General features: G+C 32.4%; 4 protein-coding genes across 12 annotated transcripts; 3 read left to right on the forward strand and 1 right to left on the reverse strand.

The window, feature by feature from the left end:
* The first annotated feature begins 910 nt into the window (after nt 1–910).
* LOC101266901 (GDSL esterase/lipase At5g33370-like) lies at nt 911–2,499 on the forward strand. The gene is made up of 5 exons (XM_004233699.1): nt 911–1,181; nt 1,287–1,411; nt 1,526–1,750; nt 1,943–2,192; nt 2,270–2,499. Exons 1-5 carry the CDS (start codon nt 911–913, stop codon nt 2,497–2,499), a joined length of 1,101 nt encoding a protein of 366 aa, XP_004233747.1.
* Nucleotides 2,500–12,272: 9,773 nt separating this feature from the next.
* LOC101249419 (F-box protein SKIP23) lies at nt 12,273–14,275 on the forward strand. Its single transcript, XM_004232491.5, has 2 exons — nt 12,273–13,863; nt 13,932–14,275. The coding sequence occupies exons 1-2, from the start codon at nt 12,445–12,447 to the stop codon at nt 13,971–13,973; spliced, it is 1,461 nt and encodes a 486-aa protein (XP_004232539.1). The 5' UTR covers nt 12,273–12,444; the 3' UTR covers nt 13,974–14,275.
* Nucleotides 14,276–14,472: 197 nt separating this feature from the next.
* On the reverse strand, nt 14,473–16,339 carry LOC101248934 (UPF0548 protein At2g17695). 9 transcript variants are annotated; one of them, XM_004232490.5, is made up of 5 exons: nt 16,172–16,339; nt 15,974–16,044; nt 15,557–15,733; nt 15,286–15,481; nt 14,473–14,930 (listed from the first exon to the last, which is right to left on the reverse strand). In XM_004232490.5, exons 2-5 carry the CDS (start codon nt 16,030–16,032, stop codon nt 14,751–14,753), a joined length of 612 nt encoding a protein of 203 aa, XP_004232538.1. In that variant the 5' UTR covers nt 16,033–16,044; nt 16,172–16,339; the 3' UTR covers nt 14,473–14,750. The 9 variants fall into 9 exon arrangements, with proteins under 9 accessions (XP_004232538.1, XP_010316450.1, XP_010316451.1 ...); XM_010318148.4 differs by having other exon boundaries at nt 15,974–16,068; XM_010318149.4 differs by having other exon boundaries at nt 15,974–16,071.
* Nucleotides 16,340–19,025: 2,686 nt separating this feature from the next.
* On the forward strand, nt 19,026–20,763 carry LOC101266597 (F-box protein SKIP23-like). The gene has a single exon (XM_004233698.4). The coding sequence runs from the start codon at nt 19,334–19,336 to the stop codon at nt 20,636–20,638; it is 1,305 nt and encodes a 434-aa protein (XP_004233746.1). The 5' UTR covers nt 19,026–19,333; the 3' UTR covers nt 20,639–20,763.
* The last annotated feature ends 5,151 nt before the right edge of the window (nt 20,764–25,914 follow it).

The following is a 25,914-nucleotide window of genomic DNA, read 5'->3' on the forward strand; positions in this document are numbered from 1 at the left end:
GGTCTTAACTTCACACTAATTTGACATGATAGGCCTGCTTTAATTAAGAATTTAATAAAATAAAAAGATGCAATTTGTGGAGGATATTCATACTAGATTTTCTTGATATGGACATGATGATTAGCTAAAAGGGAATATACTCATAGTAAAACTGAAAAGGATGTACATAGTTTTAATTATTATTTTTTTATCTAAGACTGGAAGCTATACTCGTTTAGAGAAGTAATTAATTAATAATTAACTCCATTTTGTTCATGTCGCCGCGACGACAACTAATTGATTCTAGATGGATCTTCTTTGTTTGGTAATTCAGTAAAACGTCACCTGATTAATTAATATTCTTATTCAATCAACTAATATCCCTATGCTAGTTTATCGTCTGTTTTCAAATGGGAATATTGGCAGAAGTATTTTGATTATTCCCCTCCTTATAATTAGTTTATGAGTGAAAAATTATTCTAAATGAATATTAGCGCATCAAAACAAGTTATAGGTGGAGCAAATTCTACCAAGTTACAAGCAAGTGAGACAAGTAATTTTTACGAACGATCATTTAATTTTTCTTTTTCGTTAAATTAAAATTATTAATAATATAAGTTGTTAAAAGGGAAATTAATCAACTTTATTGCATACATATGTTCTAGCGTCCCTAATTAAAGTGAGACCATAAATTCTGAAGTATATATTAATCAATATGTAGTTAATATAAGTGTACAAAGTTAATTTTTGCGAGGTAAATTAAACCAACTGGCCTAGGTTGATGATGTATAAGATTCGTCCATGTACGGCAATTTTTAACCTTTTGCTCACGTCCATTTTATAAGACTTACTTATAAATAAGTTGTGAGATGTAGCAAGATACTGAAGTGAGAAACAAAAAGAAGCATACAAAAATTTTAAGCTCTCAAAAATGGTGAAGCTGGGAAATATTTTCTTACGTTACAGCGTTGCAATTTTCTTGTTCCGTGTTATTATTTGGTCATCAAATAATTATAAGTTGATGGTCATGGCAGATGTACCAGCAATTTTTGTATTTGGCGATTCAACGGTAGATGTTGGAACTAATAATCATTTAGCTGGAAGTCTCGCTACTGCTAACAATCCTTACTATGGAATTGATTATCCACACCACGTTGCTACAGGAAGGTTTAGCAATGGCTATAACCCTGCAGATTTCATCGGTACGTATAATAGTTATTATTATTCATCGATATGCTTTAGAACAAGACTATCTAACAAGGAAATTATTGATGATTGTTTAGCGAGGCATTTGGGTGATTATACAGAAAGCCCGCCAGCGTTTTTAGCCTTAGTTCAGAAACAGTCAACATTCAAGAGTGGAATACTTCGTGGTGTCAACTTTGCATCAGCAGGATCTGGCATTCTTGATGATACTGGAAATAAAGGATTCGTGAGATCTCAAAATTTTTGTCTCAATTTATGTGACTGTTAATAATATAAATTGAGACATATTTTTACATATGTGTTTTTATATAGTTAATTAATTAAATAATTGATTTCGCAGCATAACGTTACATCACTTACTCGACAAATAGAACAATTCCAAACAGTATGTGAGAACATTACACAAATATTGGGAGATGTGAAAGGTTCAAAGCTGATTGCAAATGCGTTCTACTTTCTAAGTGTGGGAAGCAATGATTTCTTCGATCAATTTCGTTTCAATTACAATATATCTACGCCTGAACTTGTTGCTGATCTCAGCGATACTTTTACCATTCACTTACAGGTTACAATATTCGTTCCTAGATATCTCTTAATTTTAACTAGAGTACTATTATAAGGTTCTGTTAAAAAGTCTCACATTAATGATATGGGTGGACTCCTGGACAATCCGCTTTCTTTTGAGCTAGCTTTTGGGATATGAGTTAGACATACGATTAATGGTAAGTTGAAAGATTTTATTTGATTTTTAATGCAGAATTTATATAATCTAGGTGCAAGGAAATTTGGAATTTGTGGGATTCCAAGGATTGGATGTCTTCCGGGCATACGTGCTGCAACACCTGGCGGTGCCTGTAACGAGACACTTAATGGTTATGCTCAAATATTTTTCAACACAACACTCAGTTTGCTGCAAGATTTCAGCTCAGCAAATCCAGGAATGAACTTTTCACTTGGAAATTATTTCTTGATGACCACGGGTGTTATTGATAATCCAGCTGCATCAGGTAAATATTTATTAATAAAGATTAGACATGATATTTGAACTACGTACGTTTTGAAATTAAATGCAATAATTGTATAGGTTTTGTTGAAGTTGAAGCAGCATGCTGTGGTACGGGACCTTACAAAGGATGGTTTAAATGTACTGAAAATTCTGATCTTTGCAAAAAGCGCGATGAATACTTGTTTTGGGATTGGTTTCACCCAACCCAAAGAGCATCTGAAATGGCAGCTTTGTCTCTTCTATATGCAACTGGGCAGGAATTTGTGACACCCATCAACTTCACTACATTGGCAAATATTCAACACTAACTAATGTGACCAAAAACAATGAAATAAAATTATGAGGGCCGGGTAACAGCTTAGTAATTAGAACGGAACGTTCATCAATTATCAATAAAATTGATTATGGTCTAATTAAAAGGGGGTTATATTGTTTTGTTCCTCTTTGTAAAAATAATACAGTTGGCCTTTTGTCTGATATTGTAATTAAAAATCATTGTCAAATCCGATATATATTTGGTCTGTTTCATCGCTTTCCTGCTTAGTTTCTTGTTAAAAAGAATCCTTGTTCTATGGACTGTGTTCTGGTGCTAATAAACCAATATGGCATCGTTTAAAAAAGAAATACTTTATTTTCTTTTTAATTTTTTTTTAAAAAATAACCTTTTTGTTTTTTTTCAACACTTTTAACTTTAACTTTCCACCTGACATGTTTAAAATCACAAAATTAAAAAATATTTTGATATATTTTACATAACTTTAATTTAAAATTACAAGATTATAAAATTATTCTTTCTTTTCTTAAATTCCATTTCTGTTATAAACATATTTGTGTTATAGTGAATGTCTAATTATGTGGAGTCCTAGTAGGATATGGTTAGGAATCCTACTTGGGGACCAAGTAAGGTTTTCTCTATAAATAAAGGGTTATCCTTCGTTATAAATAAGATTTGAGGAAGATCTATGAATCCTGAATATACTTCAAGAGACATAAAGAAGTCTTTTCTCTTCTCCCTACTTCTTCTTCTTCGAGGTATGATTTATCTTTATGTTATAATTATTTGTGTGACAGATCTGGAGGTACATCTAAAGTAAGTATTTAAAGATATTTATTGACTTTTTATACGTTTAATTTTAATCAATTGGGAAGAGAATTCCTTAATTTATTTTAATAATTGAATAAGCACAATTAAGTGAAAGGTATGTTTTCAACCTTTATATGAGGTATGTATCCATTAAGCTATATTTATTAACTACTAATGTTGATTATAATAAATCAATAATCTCAATTTTGTGTGTAATCATAATGTACGATCATATTGATGATCATCAAAAGTGATAAAATTATAATTATTTTGAAGGTTTGAGGTTGAGCCTCATTATGGGTAAGACGATAGATTTAAGTTTTATCGCACCAAAAGAATAAGACGATGAATTTATGTCCAATCGCAAAAAGAGGGTAAGACATTGGGTTAAAGTCCTGATGCACCATGATGATACGATATTGGGTTCAAGATCCATCAATTTATGACCTAAAACACTTTTATATGGATAAGACATTGAATGTGAGTCTCAATGCACCATATTGATGATATAATAATGACTAAAGAAAAACTAATGTGTTTTGATGAAAAGTCATGAAATTTACTGAATTTGCTTCATTACGTAAAGTCAATATGGTTGTAGTGCATAATATGTCTGAAAGAAGACAAGTGATTGAATAATGCACATAGATATTGAATGAGGTACTAAAGGATGTGTAAGCCACCATGCTAGGCATGAGAAAGATTGCAAAAATATTGGCACAAATAATATGTTACATGCACAATTTTCTTCAGATTAGTTCATTCAATGATGGGATCATGACTCACCTAAAGGGTGAAGTAATTGAGAAGAAATAAATCTGAAAATTACTCTTGGAGTAATAAAATTGAAATTTACTCATATAATAGTAAATCAGAAATTTACTAAAGCAAAAGGCACATGGCGTAGTAAACTTGGAGTTTACGAGTACTACTAATTTTATTAGTTGGCATGAATAATTTAGTCATCCTAAAGATGTGCATACTGAGTAATGGACATACATTGAAAACTAGAAGATTCTTTAAGAATTCTTTACGTTGTTTGTTCTCGTAATAAAGTTGATTGGATCAACTAATGTTGAGATTAAATCTCAAAATTCTGAAAAGTATAAAAGGTGAATATGGGCCCGTTCACCTATCATGTGATATGATAAAAAGATGCATCTATAAGATAATCACATGTATTTTTGTTGTCAACATGTAGTTTGATATTCACAAAATTGTTTGTGCAAAAATAATTGAGTTAAGAACACAATTTCAGAATATGTAATCAAGACAATTTATCTTGATAATATTGATAAATATTTAAGATGATGTGACACTAAATGTCTCAAATAGTAAAATCATTGTTTATGAAAATAAAGTTTCATATGTTGATATGAAATAGGATATTGCATACAAAACTAATTGTACACATCAGACCGATAAATTATGATCAAATTTTCTTTCAATTGATTTATGGTCGGGGACCAAATATTTTTCATCTGATTATTTTGATATATGGTATATAATCAATGAATATACAATGATGCACAAAGATAAATTCTCCAAAAGATTGAGATATATGTTAGTTTGTCTAACATAAGGGGGGAGATTAGAAGCAACACAAGAGTTGTAAATACATCTATTGAATGTCCCTTGAGGGATAAAGTCTATGACATGAATGAAGCATGATAGACTAATCAATTCTAAATAAAATAATCCTTGAAAAAAGGGGGAGGATCAAAGAATCAAAATGATCATAATAAGGAGATAATGTGCTCTTGGAGAGCCTACGACATAACACTTTATGAAACCTCATGAGAGGGATAGCTACCTAAAAAAATGAAGTGATGAGATCTCAATAAGTTTTGTCGTATTGTGAATCGATACAAAATGGTATATCTTTGATACAATAGCGCGCAATATTGTAAAAGATTATGAGGATATGAATTCTACATCTATTAAAGCATGCTTGTGTAGAAATAATTATCAAGTGCAAAGTTGAATGTTATTGCTTGACAAAATTAAATATCCAATGGGTTCAAAATCTAAAGCATATACAAATTTTTGGAAAACTTGTTTATCATCCTCATAAGGATTAAATCGATTCAAAATACATGAAGCATATACAAATATTGTTATGCAAGTTGATAACTAGAATTGAAGCTCTTGGCAATATATTATTTGCTTAAAGAAGTTGAAGTAAGGAACTTGCAGAAATCTTTGACCTTGAAGGGAAGATTTATAAAAGCAGATAGAAGAAAACATATTTCGTCAAGGTTTTCTACACTCATAAGCTCCCAAGAATGGTGATATCAACATGCAAGAGGTCTGTTCAAGTAATATTATTGTTGATTTATTCACCAAGTCTCTACCAACTACAACTTTCAAAAGGATGGTGCACAAGCTTGGAAGATGAAGATTCTAGTCTCTGAATTGATGTTGTCATTAGGGGGAGTTAATATGCGATGTACTCTTTTTTCCTCACAAGGTTTTGTCCCATTGGGTTTTCCTTGTAAGGTTTTTAATGAGGCATCCATAATGCGTATTATTAGATATGTGTACTTTTTTTCCTTCACTAGATCTTTTTTCCCACTGGGTTTTATCTAGTAAGGTTTTAACGAGACACATAATCTATCGACATTCAAGGGGGAGTGTTATAAACATATTTGTGTTATAGTGAATGTCTAATTATGTGGAGTCCTAGTAGGATATGGTTAGGAATCCTACTTGGGGACCAAGTAAGGTTTTCCCTATAAATAAAGGGTTCTCCTTCATTATAAATAAGATTTGAGGAAGATCTATGGATCCTGAATATACTTCAAGAGACATAAGAAGTCTTTTCTCTTCTCCCTAGTTCTTCTTCTTCTGATTTTATATAGTTTCATAACAATTTCAAATATTTTTTTGGTGTCTAAAAAGACATGCCATGCACTGGTTCTATTTTATTTTATTTTATTTTTGCAGATGCTAAATGAGCATTTGAAATACTAGTGAAACATGAAAAAGATTGATGAGAGAGGAATAGTATTGCAAGTGAAATACTCCATTTGTGTCCCCAAATATTTGAGAAATAAAAACTTTAAAACTTGTGTAGTCTAAAATAATTTTTACTAGTAAAAATGTTTTAGATATAAATTATACATAATATATAAATATGTTTTTTAACATAGTTTTATGTTCTTTAATTTTGAGTATATACAAATAGACACTTAAATTTGTATAAAATTAAATATACAAATATAAACATACTACAGGTTAATTTGAGTCCTATATATATATTATGTCATGTATGATTCATGTATCTACGAGCTTAACTTTATACTAGCTTAAATACACACTCAAAATTAAAAGGTATATTGAGATAAAATCAAATTAAATGATACATTTATGCGTATATTATACATGTAGACTATATGTTAATTTAAATGAGAATATGTAGTGTTTTTGGGTTATAAACTAAAAAGAAAATGGGAAGCAGAATATATTTATGGGCAACTTTCACATATAGCAAACAAAAAAATTATATTTGTATAATATAGCAAACTTTGCATAATTGCGCTCCATAGCAAACATAAAAACTGTATAATTCGCTATACATATAAAAGTGTATAATTCGCTGGCCTAAATTGTATAATTCGCTGGCCTAAATTGTATAATTCGCTGGCCTATTTTGCTGGAATTGTATAATTAGCTCTGCATACAGTTGAATCGAATTAAAATGTATGTATATTGCATAATTATAAGTGTATAGCAAGAAGATATATGTTTTTCTCGCTTTATACAAAAACAGAAACACAATATATACACTTCTGTTGTATAAAACTAGAAAAAATTGTATTTCACTGCAATGGTATAATTCACAATTGTATAATTTTTTGGCCTTTTTCTCTGCAATATTTGAAGTAAAATGTTTGTAAATTATATAATTAAGTGTATAACACGAAGATATATATTTTTGCATGTGTATATACAATTTTCTCTCGCTTTATACAAAACAGAAGCAGAAATTATACACTTCTGTGTATAAAGCGAGAGAGGCGAGAATGGGAGAATGGCGAGCGAGACTTCTGGGAGAGAGACGCCTGGCAATTTTTTGCCAATGTTTGCTATGAAGCACAAAATCAAACCCTAGCTATTCAATTTAATTTAGGTTATTAGTTTGCTATTTTATACAATTTTCCCTATATTTATTAGCAAAACTTACCTAATATAACTTGTTGGGTTGGTGAACAAGATACCTTTGATTTATATTCGGAAATTGACGTCCATCGCCTTAATGATACCAAATAGATATTAAATTAGTATAGTTAAAACTTAAAATTGAAATTAATTAGAGATATATAATATAATTATTTAGTGAAATATGAATATAAAGGAATATATATTTATAATTATTTTACTTTTATGAGATATTCACTTAGTTTCTCCTCAATAATGTAAAAATTGAATAAATCAAATTTATTTTAATTTGATTGCGATAAATATTTTCATCAAATCAAAATCCCCCCTAAAAAAACAAATTCAAATTGAACCGACAAAATGCCTACCTTATAAGTGTGGGAAATAATGATTTCTTCAACCAATTTCGCTTGAACTGTAATGTATTTGTATTAGAACTCATAACTAATCTCACCAATAATTGTACTATTCACTTACACATTACACAATATTCATTCCTATCTCTCAATGCTTACATCAATCTTTTTTTTTTTTTTCTATCAAGCTAGTTAGTGTTTATGAATTTCACTTGAAAAAGAAATAATTGAATGTAATTCTTTAAACGTTTTAATTTTAATAAAAGCAAATAGACCACGACATCTATAGCCTATGCAAAGAAGTCATTCTCCAAAGGGAAAAAAATATTTGTACTTAAAAAAAAACAATTTACAAGCGAACCCTTTGTTTTTAACTATTGATATGCATTTAGTTAGAGCTGTCAATATGGACTAGCCCACCCTATACGGGTTAACTCATACAGACTTTGACATTTTATGGATTAGGCCGGGCTAATCGATTTTTTATAGGGAAAATTGTATAAAATAGCAAACTGATAACCTAAATTAAATTGAATAGCTAGGGTTTGATTTAATTGTGCTCCATAGCAAACATTGACAAAAATTTGCCAGGCGTCTCTCTCCCAGAAGTCTCGCTCGCCACTCTCTCATTCTTGCCTCTCTCGCTTTATACACAGAAGTGTATAATTTCTATTTCTGTTTTGTATAAAGCGAGAGAAAATTGTATATACACATGCAAAAATGTATATCTTCGTGTTATACACTTAATTATATAATTTACAAACATTTTACTTCAAATATTGCAGAGAAAAAGGCCAAAGAATTATACAATTGTGAATTATACAATTACAGTGAAATATAATTTTTCTAGCTTTATACAACAGAAGTGTATATATTGTGTTTCTGTTTTTGTATAAAGCGAGAAAAACATATATCTTCTTGCTATACACTTATAATTATGCAATATACATACATTTTAATTCGATTCAACTGTATGCAAAGCTAATTATACAATTGCAGCGAAATAGGCCAGCGAATTATACAATTTAGGCCAGCGAATTATACACTTTTATATGTATAGCGAATTATACAGTTTTTATGTTTGCTATGGAGCGCAATTACGCAAAGTTTGCTATATTATACAAATATGATTTTTTTGTTTGCTATATGTGAAAGTTGTCCTTTTTTATATGAGCCAAAAAATGATTGGCCCAACCCACAAGTTCTGACTTAATACTTATTTACTTGAGGAAAAGCTCAAAATAGTCCCTCACCTTTGGGTTAAAGCTCAAAGTGATCCTTGAGTTTTCAAATGAAGCATTAATAGTCCCTTATATCTGCATTATTAGTGCACTTTTGATCCTTTCGTTATATATATATATATATATATATATATATATATATATATATATATATATAATAGAAATAATAACTCTATCTGAGAGAAGATGATAAGAAAAACACGTTATTTTGTTCACTAAAAATATTACTGCATCTAAACTAAAAACATCTTAACATACGAATTTGCAGTAAAAGAAAAAATTGTACTATTACACGTGAAACTATCGTGATAAACCTTTTGATTTTACCTGCAATACGATTTCTAATAAACAAAATAAAGTTTTTCTTCTCACATTCTTTCATATGGATTTGTTATTTCTAAATTAAATAGATAAAATGATGATTGAACATCTCATACATAGGTTATAAATAAAATCAATGTTAAAAAATAGGTAAAATTTTGGAGGAGGACCAAAAGTGTACCAATATTGCAAACATAAAGGACTATTAATGCTCCATATAATATACAATTGTAGAGAAGATCCGCAGTTGCCCCGGTAGACCACAAAGTGTCAATTTTTTTAACATCTTTAGTATATTTTTTCATTATACTAAATTTTTTTAATATCTAATATTTTATTTTAAAATATCAAATATAATTTAATATATTTTTAAAAATTAATCAAATTATAAAAAAAAAATGTCAGACAACTAAAGAGAAACTGAGTGAGTAAAATGAATAATTAATAGGCTAATAGCCCAATTAATCTATTAACTGTGGGAGTAAAATGAATAATTAATAGGCGAGTAGCCTAAACTAATCTATTTATTGCCTTCGACCTAATGTCAAGCTTTTAATTATCTTTTTAAAAATATTTTTTTTCCAAAAAGTACTTTTCACTTTTGGGAAAATTAATTTATCTTTAACTAATTAGTTTTTTTTTTAAAAAAAAATTAACAATAATTAGTATTGATGATGAGTTTTTAAAAATATGAATTTACGAATTTTAACCGATCAGGATAAAATTAATTTGATTAGTAAATGGATTATGAAGCAAATTCTCATTTGGATATATATGGAAAAAATTACGTGGCTAAGCAACTTATACTATTTAATTATTTATCATAGCTATAGTTTGTTATAATTACCATTCGCGATTAATATTATACAAATACATATGTATAATATACAATTATTTAACCAATATACATATATACAATTCACATTTCTCCCACTTTTTCTCTCTTCTCTCTCACCTCTCTCCTCTTTCTCCCAGTCTAGTTCGCCTCTCTTCTCCATATAACATGTAGTTACAAATTGTAATTATCAAACTATAACTACGGAGAATAAATAATTATTTTTAAGTGGCTATGTGAGAGTTTCCCTATATTATAATTAATTATTAAAACTCTATGTACAAACAAATATCATACTGAATTAGATATATCATGTTTTGGTAAGTAATTTTATCATTTTTAAGCATAATATATGAATGCGTCGTTTAATTTGTCCTCGAATTATATTTATATTTTAAATCTACATAAACAGACACTTAAACTTGTATAAAGAACACATGAATCCAACATGACATAGAGTTTTATAGAGAGAGATAGAGCCGTCAATATGGGATAGGTCCGTTGGGCCGACTTGGCCTAACCCGGGATTTAATAGGGCTGAGCTAAAATTTTTGAAGTCCATTTAAGAAAAGGGCTTTTTAGACCGGCCTGAATAAGCCTGCTCATTTGGGGGCTTGAGAAATATCGATAGGGCTGGTCCGTGGGCCAATAAAAATTAATTAAAAATATAATATAATATTAAAATTTAAAAATAAAGAGAGTCCAAAATCAAAACAATTAGTTTAATATTTCTATTTACATATTTATACTTTTAGTTGAAAAGAAAAATTAATAAATATCAAGAAAAATGCACAAGTACCCCTTAGACTATGACCAAAATCCAGAGACACACCTTAACTAAACTAAGATCCTATTACCCCCTAAACTTTTTTTTTTGGTAATTTTATACACCTTTTGTCTTTGTGACTTCGGTCATAGTCTTGGGGGTACTTATGTATTTTCCCTATATATTATAAAGATAATTTTATTTGTGAATTTGATTAACAAGTAGTGACATTAAGGTCTCATTTGTTTACATTAAGATTAAGACGTCTGAATTTGAATACGCGCTTAAATATAAAGATGTGCATTAAGATCTAGATGTGTAAATCTGAATAAACATCTGAATATTAAAATATTGTCTCTGAATCTAAACACTAAATTATTGGAACAATTTGTTTTCTATATATGAATGCACATATGAAATTAAACATTATATCAATAAAATATTATTAAAACCTTGTCAGCAAAATAATTTTTCTTTTTATATAAAATAATATATTGAACATTTTTTACCGTAACAAGGTAATATGATTTATCTTTTAAGAACTCAACATCAAGTTACATCATTAATATGACTATTTTTTTCACTCAAAATATTTTGAGAATCTAATATAATGCAATTTAAAATAGTTTATATAGAGTAATAAATATATAGTTTAGAAAAATATTTTATTTTATTATAGAAATTTATTATTGTTATCGATCAAATAACTAATACTTTCTTATTTTTTGAAACCGTACTAAATATTATATCATGGGAGTGCTTATCAATTCAAATATATTGATTAATTTATGAAAGTAAAAGATGTATATTAAGTTAATATGAATAAAGGAAATTATAATGGCAAGCATGTAATTAATTTGTCGATATTTATGATAATATTTTTAAATTATAATTTAAAATTTAATTTAATAATTATAAAAAAATATATTTTTTTAAAAAGTGGGCTGACCCGGCAAGCCTGTAGCCACCTAGTTGTATGTGAGAAGATGTTAGCAAAATTTTCCAAATATAACCTACAAAATAAACCTACTTAAATCACATGTTTTTCGAATAAAACACCAACATATCGCCTTTGGAGTGCACATAGAGAATAAATCTATAATCTATTGGCCAAACGTTTAATAGATTATTCCAAAAAATGTTTTAAAAAAAACAATTCACATAGAAAAGAAATCTATACTCTAACGTTTAATAGATTATTTCGAAAAATAGTTTTAAAAAATTAATGTATTTTCTCAATTAAAAAAAATAATATAACTTTGGAAAACAATTTTGTTAGCCACATAAGCGTATACAAAAAAGAAAAAGGATGTATTTTAAAAAATTACCAGCTGGATATAAATTTTATTGCCAAAACAATAACGGATGCGCAGAATCCGCGTTGGGTTGACAACTGTTATAGGGATCCCAAGCGGTTCACGTTTTCACTCCGCCTGCCCCAAAATATATAGCAGCAATACTAGGGCATTAATTTATCATCCAAGCTCTGATGGAGCAGCAAACTGTGGGCAGTGGAAGGTACGTTCCATGGTCTGATCTTCCGAAAGAACTCGCCGAGAGGATCGGTAGTTGCCTGGACACTCAAATTGACGTTCTTCGCTTCCGTTCAGTCTGCACAACATGGCGTTCATCACTTGCTCCTTTCAAAACAGTTCCTCATTTTCCTGTTGAAATCCCCTACCCTCTCGATGACCGTAACATTTATAAAGGAAGGCCTGGTTACTATCTCATCGAAAGCACTGTTTACATTTTTCAACCACTTGACGGAGATTCAATTGATTCGCCTTGTAAAGGATGGTTGATCCAGGTTATAAAAACAGCAGATGGAAAATTGAAGGTTTTGAATCCACTGACAGGCAGGGAAATACAGAATCATATGCCTAAGGTATTGAATTTACTGGACTTTCGCGTTTCTGAGGTTTGCAAATCTTATCATGTGCAGTACTACATTCCGTCGAAACCTTTGTTCAGTGATTATGATGTAGGTTATGTTAGGAAAATTTTGCTTCTTATGAACCACAATGGAGGGAGTGAGAAGGATAGTTTTTCTTTAATGGCTATTGATCGTGATAATCGGTTATGTTATTTGAACTCTGGAAATGACAAGTGGACTAAGTTAAAAAATTCCAGTTCTTACATTGATGATATAATTGTATATAAGGGGAATTTTCATGCTGTTGATCGATATGGTGAGACCATGAAATTTGATTCCTCGTTTAGTGAGACGACGGTGGCTTCCAGATTTTATGGTGAGACCACGAAAATTGATTCCTCGTTTGATGAGGAGGTGGCTTCCAGATTATCCGGTGGTAAGAAGAAGAAACGACTGGTGGAATCAGGAGGGCAGTTGTTTTTGGTTGATAAAAGTTCAGATTTCGGCAAGGATGCCAGCCATGAAATTAAAATTTACCGATTGGATGAAAAACAATATGAGTGGATTGAAGTGCATACTTTGGGTGATCGAATTTTCTTTGCTGTTAGTGACTGTTGCTTCTCTGTTTCATCGCGTGATTTTGGTGATAAGTACGGTAGAGGAAACTGCCTTTACTATGCAAAGGGGTCGATGTATTTTAACGATGAAGACAGTGACGATGATTTTGGTATGTGTGGTTGTTGTTGTCCTCTTGATGATGATGTTGTTGGTGGTGATGAGATTAGCTACCCTATTAGCAATTATGGTGACAGCACCAGTATTAGCAATGGTGATCACAGGATTAATGCTTCTACTAGCAAATCAGGTGAAGTAGTGGTAGATAGATACAAAGGAGTATTTGATGATAACACCTATGTATTTACCATAGAAGATGGTAAACTTGGATCGCTGTTATCATCCCTTGATTATGCAGAAATTTTATGGCCACCACCATCTTGGCTTAACGGTGAGGATGAGCCTCATCCACATGATCATGTAAGTCTTCAAAGTTGTTTCATTTTTTTAAAAGTGTTTGGCCTAATTGTAACTTGTCACTCAAACAGGAAATTGCAGAGTCGTTATTATCTATACATAAACAAGGATGATACAGCAAGAGAGATCAAGTATTGAAGAAGAGATGCAAGAATCCATTTGCTCTGTGTACTTTCTAAGTTGTCGTTTCACCTTTAATTGCTTTTGGTATTGCTTTTGCTTCTTTTTTGTCTTAGTTAATGACTAATGAACAGAACATTTTAGGAACTTCGTTTGGTATTAGTTTTGCTTCTTTTGTGTTAGTTAATGGCTAGAGTTTGCACATTTACATAGCTATAGTTTTAACGACTAAATCGATTTGCGTTTGTATATTTCTACTTTAACTGATTATACAGTTTATTAAGTTCTCTTTTGAGTCATGAAGAAGAAAGCAGATGAACATGATCGTTTTGTTTTAATTCTTCTTCTGGGAGGGGAGGAGAGGGAGAGGCCTAGGAAACGACTGTAATTAACCATCCCGTGAATAAGGAACTCAGATTCGCACTTCTGTAGGTCCACCAGAACAAGAATAACAGCTATTCAAAGGAAGATGGAGAAGTAGAGAGATATACATTAGAATGGAATGACCCTTTCTTGAAATGATTCTCGCTATTGGGTTCTTATGCATAGTTTTTCTTCTATGCATTCACTTAATTAAATCACACTGATTATCCAGCTATTGGACTACAATTACATTTTTCTTTAACAAGGACTAGAATTGCATTATTAGTAACTAGGTCGTGCATATAATGCAAAGAAATATACATGAAATGAAGACCCAACATAACTATGGATGGGAATCTTTTACAACAAAGAGTTCCTGTTCACACACAGTTATAGCCTCACATGTTTTAAGCAGATAAATGTTTCTTCACCGCACTACCTGATTGATGAGCAAAGTACTTTTGCCTTAGAAGAACATAAGGGTATCCAAAGAGTGACAGCAAATGTGCAGGCTTCGAGAAGGAAAGTATCTCGTACCAAACTAGATCATTTTCGTCCAATGCTATTGAAAAACGTTCTTCACCAGCCTGCTCAAACACTTGGTATCACAAACTCATATATTGTCAAGTTTTACATGCAGCAATATAAAGGAGAATGATAGGTCTAAGATGTATGGTAAGCTTAAAACTTCAAACATGGAAAATAGGACAAAACATTACCATTCTAGTAAGCATTGTGTTGGACTTAGACACTACCACTACTAATATTAACCTTTTGCAATGGCTGGGTTAGCAGCTTGTAAAGGAAACATAATCTTAAATCCTTAATGTTTATTTTATATAGCTAGATTGAAATGAACCTAATGATATCATAACCAGAAAACCTGAACAGTTGAAAGGTATAGTGTAAGACAAACAATTGCAACAAGGAGAGCAAACTGACCAGCAAATGTCCTTGCAGAGTTCCACTGCCAAAACTAAACGAAGCCCCCTTTTTCGAGTTCTTGTTCTCGCTAACATAAACAACCTGTAGAGGCATCATAAGCCACGGGAAGAACTCCTTCACACAAACACAGAACTTTGTCCCACTTTGAATTTGAGCTTTTGGATCAACAAACGCCCAATTCAATCCAAAATGCCTGCAAAGTTAGTTTGGTACATAATCAGACCATTGATCGCATGATATTTCTACAAGAATAACTGATATACCAAACCTCCAATTTTGAAGGGCAGCTTTTCCCTTTTCAAAAGTCTCACGGCCTGAACCGACTAATACTCGAGCACAATTAACAGAGAAACCATCCTTTGCAAGCTCACTGTCTTGCTTAAGTAGAGGAGCAGGTTTCTCAGTAGTTCCTCTAAATCTTTTATCATAGTTAAAGGAACCAGACCTGTTACAGACGAAACCCTCAATAATGATTCCCACAATTAAACCAATAGAAAGGGAAATAAATAAATTACTCATTCTATTTCAATTTGTTGAGTTGACACAGAGTTTAATCTTAAAATAAACATACGTAGAGTGTCCCAAAACGATGTAGCGGTCTAGAATCTCTGGTAAACGGATTAAAAAGCAAGATAAGACAAATAAATTGGAACGAAGCCAGTAACAAGTTCTGGGCATTCTTTACTTGTTGATACATGCTTTCTGCTCTTCAGGAGATGGACGCGTCCAGCTAAGAAATACCATCAAGTACTTAACCTGTAAAGAATTCACTAAATTTTTCTGCTAAAGAAAAATACGAGCATCAAAAACGAACGTAGAAATTATTCATGATTGGAATAAATAGGAGCAGAGAAGAGGAGTATGAGATCGGAAAAATCTTTACCGGAGAGTCCACCGCCGGCACTGAGGTAACAGTGGCAGTGAGCCGATGAAGATGAGAGATTTGGAATTGGGGTTCTGTACTGATTAACTGATTAGGGCACTTATTTTGTATTGAAATTTTTAAACATAAAATTAAAATGAAACAAGTCAAATTTGAGTTTTATAAGCTAAATAGTACACACTATTTTAGGTTGGTATTTGTAATCAATATTTCAGTTTGATCTCGCATGATTTACCTCGAGGAATTAATGTTTAAAAAGAATGATCTACTATGACGAGTTTAAATTATTATTTTTTTAAATTATTGTGATTCTAAATTAAAATTGTAATGTATCAAAATATTCTTTAATTTTGTGATCTTAAACGTAAAAAGTTAAAGTTAAAATGTTATAAAAAAAGAGAGAAAAGAACCAATCTTTTTAAAATAGATTAAAAAGAAAATAAAAACAAAAGTATTTAATTTGAGTCAAAATAAATTTAATTTAATTTAATTTTTTGATATCCAATTAGATCACAAAAGATAACATAAGTATGATATAATTAAATAGTTATACTTTATAAAATTGTTTTTTTCAATATCAAAAAGTTATATTTGACTAACCAAAAAAATATCAATTATTGAAATAAAATAGAAATGTTGACTTTTTAAATGTGTTTCCTAGATTCAATTCATACGATTGAAATAATATTTTATATAATAATTATACAAATACGTATTTGATGAGATAACTTTAGTACCCTCTCGTCTCCTAAAAAGCAAAATGCAACATGCTAACAAAAATATACTTGCACGAAGACACAAACTTTTCTAAAAAGGAAATAAAGTCAAAAACACAATTTATTTATTTTTTTCGTTCGATATTCATATTTAAATTTAACTAATTTGAGTTTACACCATAAGCCTCATTTGTGTTAACACTCATACCAAAGATTTTTTGCATAGTTAATAAGTGAGGATTACGCAAGCCTTGTAAGGAGTCCAGTCATCTCGTTAACCATCAATATAGAACTTTCGTTATTTTTTAACACTCCACCTCACGCTCAGTGCTTAGCATCTAGTGCATGTGCAATTTTTATTTTAGGGAACCCCAACATTGGGTGAGACGGACCCTGCTCTGATAATATGTTAAATTAGGTCTTAGATCTAACTCACACCCCAAAAGTTAGCTCAAAGAAAGAATGATTGTCTAAGCCTTATAAAAAGTTCACTCATATCATTAACTATCGATATTGACTTTTGTCATTATTTAACAAAGTCAAATAAAAATATCTAATTAAACGACAATAATCTCAATTACTTTGTTGCACCAAGTCCCTTTAACAGGTAAAAAAAGAAGACCATACACGAGAGACTCCGATTTCCTTCGATTGGAGAAAGTCGAAAGAGTTGCTATCTATGTATATAGGGAATTAGGAAACATTATCATATATATATGATTATCCTTTAATTCGGGCATCGGCAACCCAAACAAATTTGGTGATAGCACTTTTTAAGAGTAAATTAACTCCAATTCACTGTACCAAATTTTATACCAAAAAAAATATTTTTTTCTCTCTTTACTATTATATTATTATTTTTTATTTTATTTATATATTTTTTATTTCTTACAACAAATTCTTTCTAAAACATTCACCCTATAATTGGGAAAATGCATAAGTACCCTTCAACATATGTCTGAAATCTCAGAGACACACTTATACTATACTAAGGCTTTTATAGGATCTTAGTATAGTATAGGTGTGTCTCTGAGATTTTGGACATAAGTTGAGGGTGTATTTGTGCATTATTCTTATATAATTCATATTATTTTCTTTTATAGTCGTTTAATGTAAAGTTATTTTATACCATGATTTTTTAATTAATATAAATTGTTAGCAAAGATCATACATTATACATAATAATGGATAATACAAATAAAAGTGAAATCATTAATGAAATAAAATTAAATAAATATTACACAATTGAAAAAATTATTTTAAATTTTACATAAATATTTAACTTTCAAGATCACTATGATTCTCTCATAAATGCTTTATTAATGCAGTATGTTGTTTAAAATGAATTTCTTTCTCATTTATTATTTATGTCGAGCTAGAAATTGTTAAAATTAATAATTTTTATCTATTGTCATTTCTATAGTCGGAGTTAGACCTTTCGATGCATCTTGAAAAATTAATTTATAAAAAAAACTGATTTTTATATCTAAAATCAATATTACATAAAAAATAATTAAATATATCAAAAATTTAATTAAAATATATTATTTCTATACTATTTAATTAAAAAAATTGTATAATAAAATAATATTAAAATATGTAATAAAATGAATTGGTGTGATAAATAACGTTATGTCAAATTTAACGTAATAATATTCACACTAAAATAGTGTGTAATCTAATGTCGGGGTGAGGCACCAAAAAACTAAATTTTACGCTAAATGAAAATTTTATGTAAAATTTGATGCTAGGTTTGAAATAGTTGAAATGGTTAACCCTCTTCATTTTTCACACGTGGGACTTTTGCTAAAATAAAAAAAGAAAAGAAAAGTAGAAGAAGTGTTCCTCATAAGGTGGGACGTGTAAATGACAATCCTTTAATTATTAGGTGAAAAATAAAGAAGGTGCTACTCGAGATAATGTACCAGCTACTCCCCTAGTGCCTAGTCCCCCTTTTCTTTTCTTTTCTTTTTTTTTTAAAAACTCCTTTCTATTTTTTTTTAAGTTAATTTTAAAAAGAATGATTTTTTTAGTTAAAAATTTAATTTTAATTTTTTCATGACATGTTAAGATCACAAGATTAAATGATATTTTAGTATATTTTATATTATTTCAATTTAGGATCACAAAATTAAAAAAAATTTTCTTTTTTATTTTATATTAAATCAAATTAGATCATTCTTTTTTAAACGGATGAGATATTAATTAATTTATTAAGGAAATTAGTTAGCTTTACATTTTTTTCAAAAGAGCATTAATGTACTCTTTTCATAGAAAAAGTATAGTTGAGCTGTGTACTCCAAAAGTTTCATGTCTCTATTCCATTTTCATCTCAACCAATAGGTAGTTGCTTCAGTACTGTCATGGACTATAATATAAGATTAAAGATATCTCCAAGTAGCGTGATATTCAAGTCCATTACGACTAAACTGCAGTTTTGGTGAAGATGAAAGAGAAGAAGATGAAGAAGCTGTATTCTTGGCCCATATGGGCTGATCTTCCTGAAGAACTACTTGTTAAGATCAGTAAGTGCCTCAAATATTCATTTCAAGTTGGTCATTTTCGTGCTGTTTGTACCTCTTGGAGATCCGCAGTTCCATTATTTCCCCTTCATAAAAGACTCTCCATTGTCCCTAAATACATTGGCAGTAAAAAGCCTCAAAGTAAATGCATGAATAGGTTCGTTTTCCGGCTTGATCTTCAACAACTTCCATCACCATCACCGTCACCCACCAGTTATTTGATAGCTGTGGCGGAACAATTCAACGGAGACGGCCAAAGCCAACTCCACCTATTGAACCCTGTCACTGGAAGTCCTATTCCTATCTCCTCATCACCATCAAACTTGTTGTTTCCAAGAGAGATTAATTTGAACAAATTTCGCGTCTCTATACTGCATAAATCTTCCTTGATGTTTCATCCACACACAAATCGCTATCTTATTGGTAAAGTTGTTTATCTTTCCACTCTCCGACAATCCTCTGACGGACGTATTCCGAAAGCAGCTGCTGTTCTTGGAAGTGGAAAGGTGTCTTTGTTTACAATTAATACAAGAGAGAGAGTTATCTTAAATTATTTGATGGATGGTCTTGTTAGAGACCATAACCTGAAAAAGCCTTTTTATCATGATGTGGTGAAGTATAAGGAGAAATGGTTCGCTATTGATCAATATGGGCGAGGAGTTATGGTGGATTGTTGTTCCAAAGTGAGTCTAGTTACAAATCCTCTGTTTCATCCAAACAGGAACGGTTACTTTCGTAAGCACCGATCATACTTGGTGAAATCATCAGGGGATGCAGATCTATTTCTAGTGGACAGGTACTTGGACAAACCATCTGAGCAAACAAATTACGCTGAACAACATGCTGCAACCTCTGATGATGATGCAAAGCAACCAGAATACGATATGGAGGTTAGATTCAGAGTGTATAAATTTGAGGAAGAGGAGCATTATTGGAAGGAAGTTACAAACTTGAATGACCAAGTCATATTTGTTGGAGATGATGCATCGTATTGGTCCTACTGTGTGTCTGCTAAAGATTTTCCAGGGTGCAGAGGAAATTTAGTTTACTTCATAGATCAATTCAGGAAAGCTGGGGATGGAGATCTCCATGATTTTTGGGATGCGCTAAAACATGAAAATGACTATTCACTTGGGGGATTTGACATGGAGAACGCGTTTATTGGGCCAATGGCATGTTTCCCCGGTTACACTGATTTTTTCTGGCCACCTCCTAGCTGGCTCAACTGAGATTTTCTCTCCAATGACATTTACTCCTATGATCCATTTTATGTGTTAGTCAAAAATATTATGTGAAAAGTATTGTATGTCACTGCTTTTTCAGTAAATTCTAGACAAAAGTCATTTTCGTTTAACTCAATATTTGCTCGCAACCATTTTTTTTAGTTGGCTAACTAGAAGGTTACCTACATATCCGGCTATCATAGCTTTAATCCAAACTCTATAGTAATATTTACAAAACTTAAATTCAGAATCAAGAATCCAATTACTAACTGAAGGGTATCTATCACTTCCCTCAAAAAGAAAATCAGATGGGATGGGACAAGAATGTAGAGTATGAATGGACAATCACAGAAACACTAGTGTTGTGCTTTAATGCCCCAGAAAAAAGAGTGCACAAAAAAGCATGCACTATGCCTAATATATATAACCGCATTGATTCTTCGCACCAAACTCATGAGTGTTCACATGTTTCCCTCTTACCCTGTGAAAAGCTCCCAGAGAAATTAACGTTTAGAGTGTCTCTTGCTATCACTCAACACATTCACATGTTTCCCATTTACCTTGTGAGAGATTCCAGAACAAATTCTCTGCAGAAATTAACATTTGGATGATTTATCTAATGTTACAGTTCAACGCATAATTTTCTATTTTGTTATTGATGATAAAGAAATTTGAAATCATGGTCTCAAAGTAGTTAGAGTTTTTTTTTGTTCAAAAAACAATGAACAAGTTGATTCTGCATAGAAGAAGGAAGTGGGTTTGCCATTGGAAGTCCCAATAACATACTGATAGACCCGTAAACTACTTGATCTAACTACGTGCAGATATATCAAGGACTTAGGCATTGGTCTTGACATGAATGAGGGCAAAATAGTGCAACACAGGTTCAAGATGCTTGGGTGTTGGCAAGGCAACTTGAACATGCAAGGCTTACGTGCGGGCTAGAGTCATCGGCAAGGCAGCGTGTTGGCTTGACAAGACAAAGCTGTGAAGACTTGACGATGGTAAAAACAAAGGCATTTCACGTGAATTGCTGAGATAAAACTAAGTGTTGGAGGGCAGCTAAAATATTCTAAGTGTTGGAAGCTGGCTGAAATATTCTAAGTGTTGGAATGTAGCCTGAAATATTCTAAGCGTTAGAATATTAATATTTCGTGTGGATAAAGATGTAATTTGGATTAGATTCTATCTGTTAGAAATATAGCTGTTGAAAACATAGTTTGAATCCTGTGATGACAAGTGTCGGACATGTGTCATTTGTAACTGCCGCATGTAACTGCCATGTGCAGAAATTTTACTAAGGGTGGAAATTTCGTTTAAGGCATAGTGGGTGTTCTTGGCCTTCGACAAATTCGTGAAGCCTTCCCTTTGTATTAATTATAAGGTTAATAAATGTTGGGACGAGTTCGTGTATATTCTGGCTGTTGTTTAACTTTGCTATTTAAGTATTTTTTTTTACTTAGTCAAATTTGTGGTGTAAGATAGGTTGAGTATTGCAGGCGTTTGCAAGACTGCCTAAGGTGGTGTTCGGTAAAAATAAATTGACCCTTTTTCAATTGGTATCAGAGCACGGTTGAACGATGGTGAAAAACACAGAACTGTGGGAACTGAAACAAAAAATTGAAGCATTCGTTGGGTTTACAGATGATAATTTGGGAGACCCTTCGTTTGTAGATCTGTTGACACAAGTCATTGATTTGAGACTTAACGCTGAGAAAGTTCAAGGGGAGATTGGTGTATATCGACAGAATGTTGACAAACACATCACTAAAATCTTGAATTTTTGTACCACAACTACACAACAACTTGAAGGACTGCATAAGGAAAATAAAAACCTTCGTGTAGAAATCGTTTTATTGTGTCGGGCGGTGGCCACGTTGAGTTCAAATCGTGTTGAATCATCTAAGGTTAAAATTCCAGAACCTAAAGCCTTTAGTGATGCAAGAAGTGCTAAAGAACTGAAAAACTTCATTTGGGCCATGGAACAGTATTTTACTGCTGCAAGGGTGCCTGACGCTGACAAGTTAAACATTACCATAATGTACTTGACGGGTGATGCTAAACTTTGGTGGAGAACTCGAAATGCAGATGATGTAAGTGTTGGTCGTCCTAGAATTGATACGTGGGATAAGGTAATAAAAGAAATGCGCGATCAATTTCTCCCTAGCAATGCATCCTGGCTTGCAAGGGATAAGTTGAAAAGGCTAAGGCAGACATGTTCGGTGAGGGAATACATTAAAGAATTTACCTCTGTGATGTTAGACATTCAAAACATGTCTGATAAGGATAAGTTACACAACTTCATTTAGGGTATGCAAAGCTGGGCTCAAAACAAACTTCGGAGGCAGAATGTGAAAGATATGGCTGGCGCAATTGCTGCTGCAGATTCGTTGGTTGATATCCGGACAACTCGTCCTTTGACGGATGTTCCATCTACTTCAAAAACTAAGAAAAAGAACGATAAGAAAGGGGAATGGAAAAAGATAGTCGTAAGGACTATATAAATGATAAAGGGCAAATGAAGGATGGAAAAGACAGACCAAAGAACAAAGATGGTAATTCTAAGGGCTGTTGGACTTGTGGCGGTCCTCCATTTGGCCAAGTCTTGTCCAAACCAGGAAAAAGTAAATGCTTTGCTTGCTGGAAATATGAATAAGGGAGAAAGATGAGGAAATCGTGGCTGTAATGGCAAACCCATTGGGATTGTCCTTCAACCATATTACGTGGGTTAATAATGTTGGAGAAACGTCCAGTACTTCGAATCCTCATGCTTCCCTAATTCATATAGAAATGACAGTGAAAGAACAACGTGTGATGGAAATGGTTGATACATGAGCTGCTCATACATTTGTAGATGTGAAAATTGCTACAAAATTGGGGCTAAAGTTGTCTAAAATCCCTTCCTACGTCAAAACAGTCAAAACAGTCTATGTCGACTGGAAATTGGGTGGAAAAATATAATTTGATGGTGATGTCGCTTGGTGAATTTGAGATCATACTTGGGATTGATTTTCTAAGAAAATTCTAGTTTGTTCCGTTTCCTCATTTAGATGGAGTGATGGTTATGAATGGAAGTAAGCTGGATTTCTTAAAGGATTTCATCTATTTGGTAACATTAAAGTTGCAAAGAAGAAAGACAAGGGAATGTTCTTGTCTGCTATGTCAATCTACAAAGGGCTGAAGAAGGGTGATGACACTATACTTGCTTCCTTGGTTGAAGTAAAACCTGATGTTCATATGGAAGTGCCTGATTATATTGCTGAATTGCTTAAACAGTATGCTGATGTTATACCGCCTGAGTTACCAAAGAATTTACCACCAATGAGGGATATCGATCATAAAATTGAGTTGCTGCCTGATACGGTTGCTCCTGCACAGGCTACTTATCGTATGACTCATAAGGAATTGGCTGAATTGCGTAAACAATTGAACAAAGTGTTGGATGCTGGATTGATTCAGCCATCTAAGGCTCCATATGGTGCCCCTGTTTTATTTCAAAAGAAACAGGATGGGACGATGCGAATGTGTGTAGACTACAGGGCGCTGAAGAAGGCAACTGTATACTTTTAGAGAATAAAATCAATACTTCTAAATTATATATCACTGGGGACTGATTTAGGAAGTTGGGAAATGGTAATTGAGAAAAATAATATGTTCACATGTGGATATTTCTATATACTCATTTTTTAGCGTAGCCCACTAATAAACTAAAACATTTTCCTTTTAGAAAGGTACACATATTAAAGACCCATATTATTTCATCATTAATTATAATAAAAATAAATCTAACTCAATTTTATAATATAAATAAAAGGCCGATTATTAACGAATGATAAATAAAGCAAATCTAGCACAAACATAAATGATAGAATTAAAAAATTATTGAACGAATATCTCTCAGTAAATATAGCTGATACGTTAGTTAGTAAAGTAAAGATTAATATAAAAACAACTAATTGGAAAAGTGAGTCAATAACTAATCGGTTAATTAATGCATGTGGATTTTTAAATTATTCGCACTGCCCCAGCATCAACTGGTACAAGGAGGAGGCACGATAGCGAAGATCAATCCATCTCAATCTACAAAAAGCATCGCCGTGGGAAGAGCCGCTTCCTTCTTGCTTGATAGGGGGGCGGGAGCCGGACAACACATAGCTGGAAGTCAGAGGATGGAGAGAACCGCGACGCTTTACCTTACGAATATCTAAAGGCGAAGATCTCTTTTCGACTAGCAAGTTTACGTACCTAGGTCCTAAGTTTCTCATTACTCGGTGAAGTCTGATTTGAGCCCTGGTCAAACTGATCTCTCCGGCGGGCGGAGGATGTTCCTCCATTTAAGTGGTTCTCGCTTCTCCTTGTTCCTGTTCCTAACTCCTCCCCGGGTAGTTCCCAATGTTTGGCACTTTCCATACGCTGCTCTCCGAGACAGTTCATTCAGCTGGATTGTGGGTATAGCAGGACAATTGCTTTCTCTAGAAGGAAGGCCTTGGTTTGGTACTACGAGCCCTCTGCCCCACGCATCTAACCAGCTCGCGTGGTTCACCGGTTCCACAGACTAGACCAAAAGAGTGATTCAGTCGATACAGAGGTGCGCTTGGAGTGGGGGGTGTGCCCCTATAATCCATGGACGACCAGTGGAGTTCATAAAAGAAAGCAAAGAAAGGTCCGCGACAAAGCTGTCCCCTCTCTCCATATCTCTACTTACTGGCTGGGTGCAGATAACACTGTAATAATAACAAAGCCAGATAGAGATACTGTTCGTTCAGGGAAGGAAGTCAGAGACTCCCTTTTTTTTGGTTTAAGGGCTGCTCTCCCTACCGAAGTACCAAAGGCTTTCGAGGCTTACACCGAGTTTCAGTTTCAAAAGGGAGAAAATATCACTAGAACGAGGTTCAGTTCAAATCGGGTGGAAGAGAGCGGTTTAGTGGCTTTGGGGAGTCCATTGCATCAAGAGTATAGAGATTGATTGGGGCCAAGGACCCTTTTAGCAAACCAGGAATATAGTTACGTGTGTGGCCCGGCCCATAAGGGCCATGCGGACTTGACGTCATCCCCACCTTCCTCCAGTATATCACTGGCAGTCCTTCGTGAGTGCGGCACGCACCTTTTTGTTTGTTTCGGAGCCGTTTGTTCCAGGAAGCACAACAAAAGAACTCTATCAATTCTGTCACTCTTATCTACGATAGCAGCAAACTCCACTTCTGAAACAAGAGAAAAGATCATATCGGCAACAGCAAGTAAAGTCTGAAATGCCTCAGAAGCAAGTCTCGGCTTAGCTGCCT

The sequence above is a fragment of the Solanum lycopersicum genome, chromosome 2 (assembly GCF_036512215.1).
Source record: "Solanum lycopersicum chromosome 2, SLM_r2.1".
Classification (NCBI taxonomy): Eukaryota; Viridiplantae; Streptophyta; class Magnoliopsida; order Solanales; family Solanaceae; genus Solanum; species Solanum lycopersicum.

Coding starts and splice junctions, on each gene's coding strand:
- LOC101266901 (XM_004233699.1), top strand. CDS start 911: ATGGTGAAGCTGGGAAATATTTTCTTACGTTACAGCGTTGCAATTTTC. Junction 1,182..1,286: donor TAACCCTGCAGATTTCATCG/GTACGTATAATA, acceptor GTGATTATACAG/AAAGCCCGCCAGCGTTTTTA. Junction 1,412..1,525: donor ATACTGGAAATAAAGGATTC/GTGAGATCTCAA, acceptor TTGATTTCGCAG/CATAACGTTACATCACTTAC.
- LOC101249419 (XM_004232491.5), top strand. CDS start 12,445: ATGGAGCAGCAAACTGTGGGCAGTGGAAGGTACGTTCCATGGTCTGAT. Junction 13,864..13,931: donor AGCCTCATCCACATGATCAT/GTAAGTCTTCAA, acceptor TCACTCAAACAG/GAAATTGCAGAGTCGTTATT.
- LOC101248934 (XM_004232489.5), bottom strand. CDS start 15,966: ATGCCCAGAACTTGTTACTGGCTTCGTTCCAATTTATTTGTCTTATCT. Junction 15,734..15,859: donor ATCGTTTTGGGACACTCTAC/GTATGTTTATTT, acceptor CGTCTGTAACAG/GTCTGGTTCCTTTAACTATG. Junction 14,931..15,285: donor CTCTGCAAGGACATTTGCTG/GTCAGTTTGCTC, acceptor GTGTTTGAGCAG/GCTGGTGAAGAACGTTTTTC.
- LOC101266597 (XM_004233698.4), top strand. CDS start 19,334: ATGAAAGAGAAGAAGATGAAGAAGCTGTATTCTTGGCCCATATGGGCT.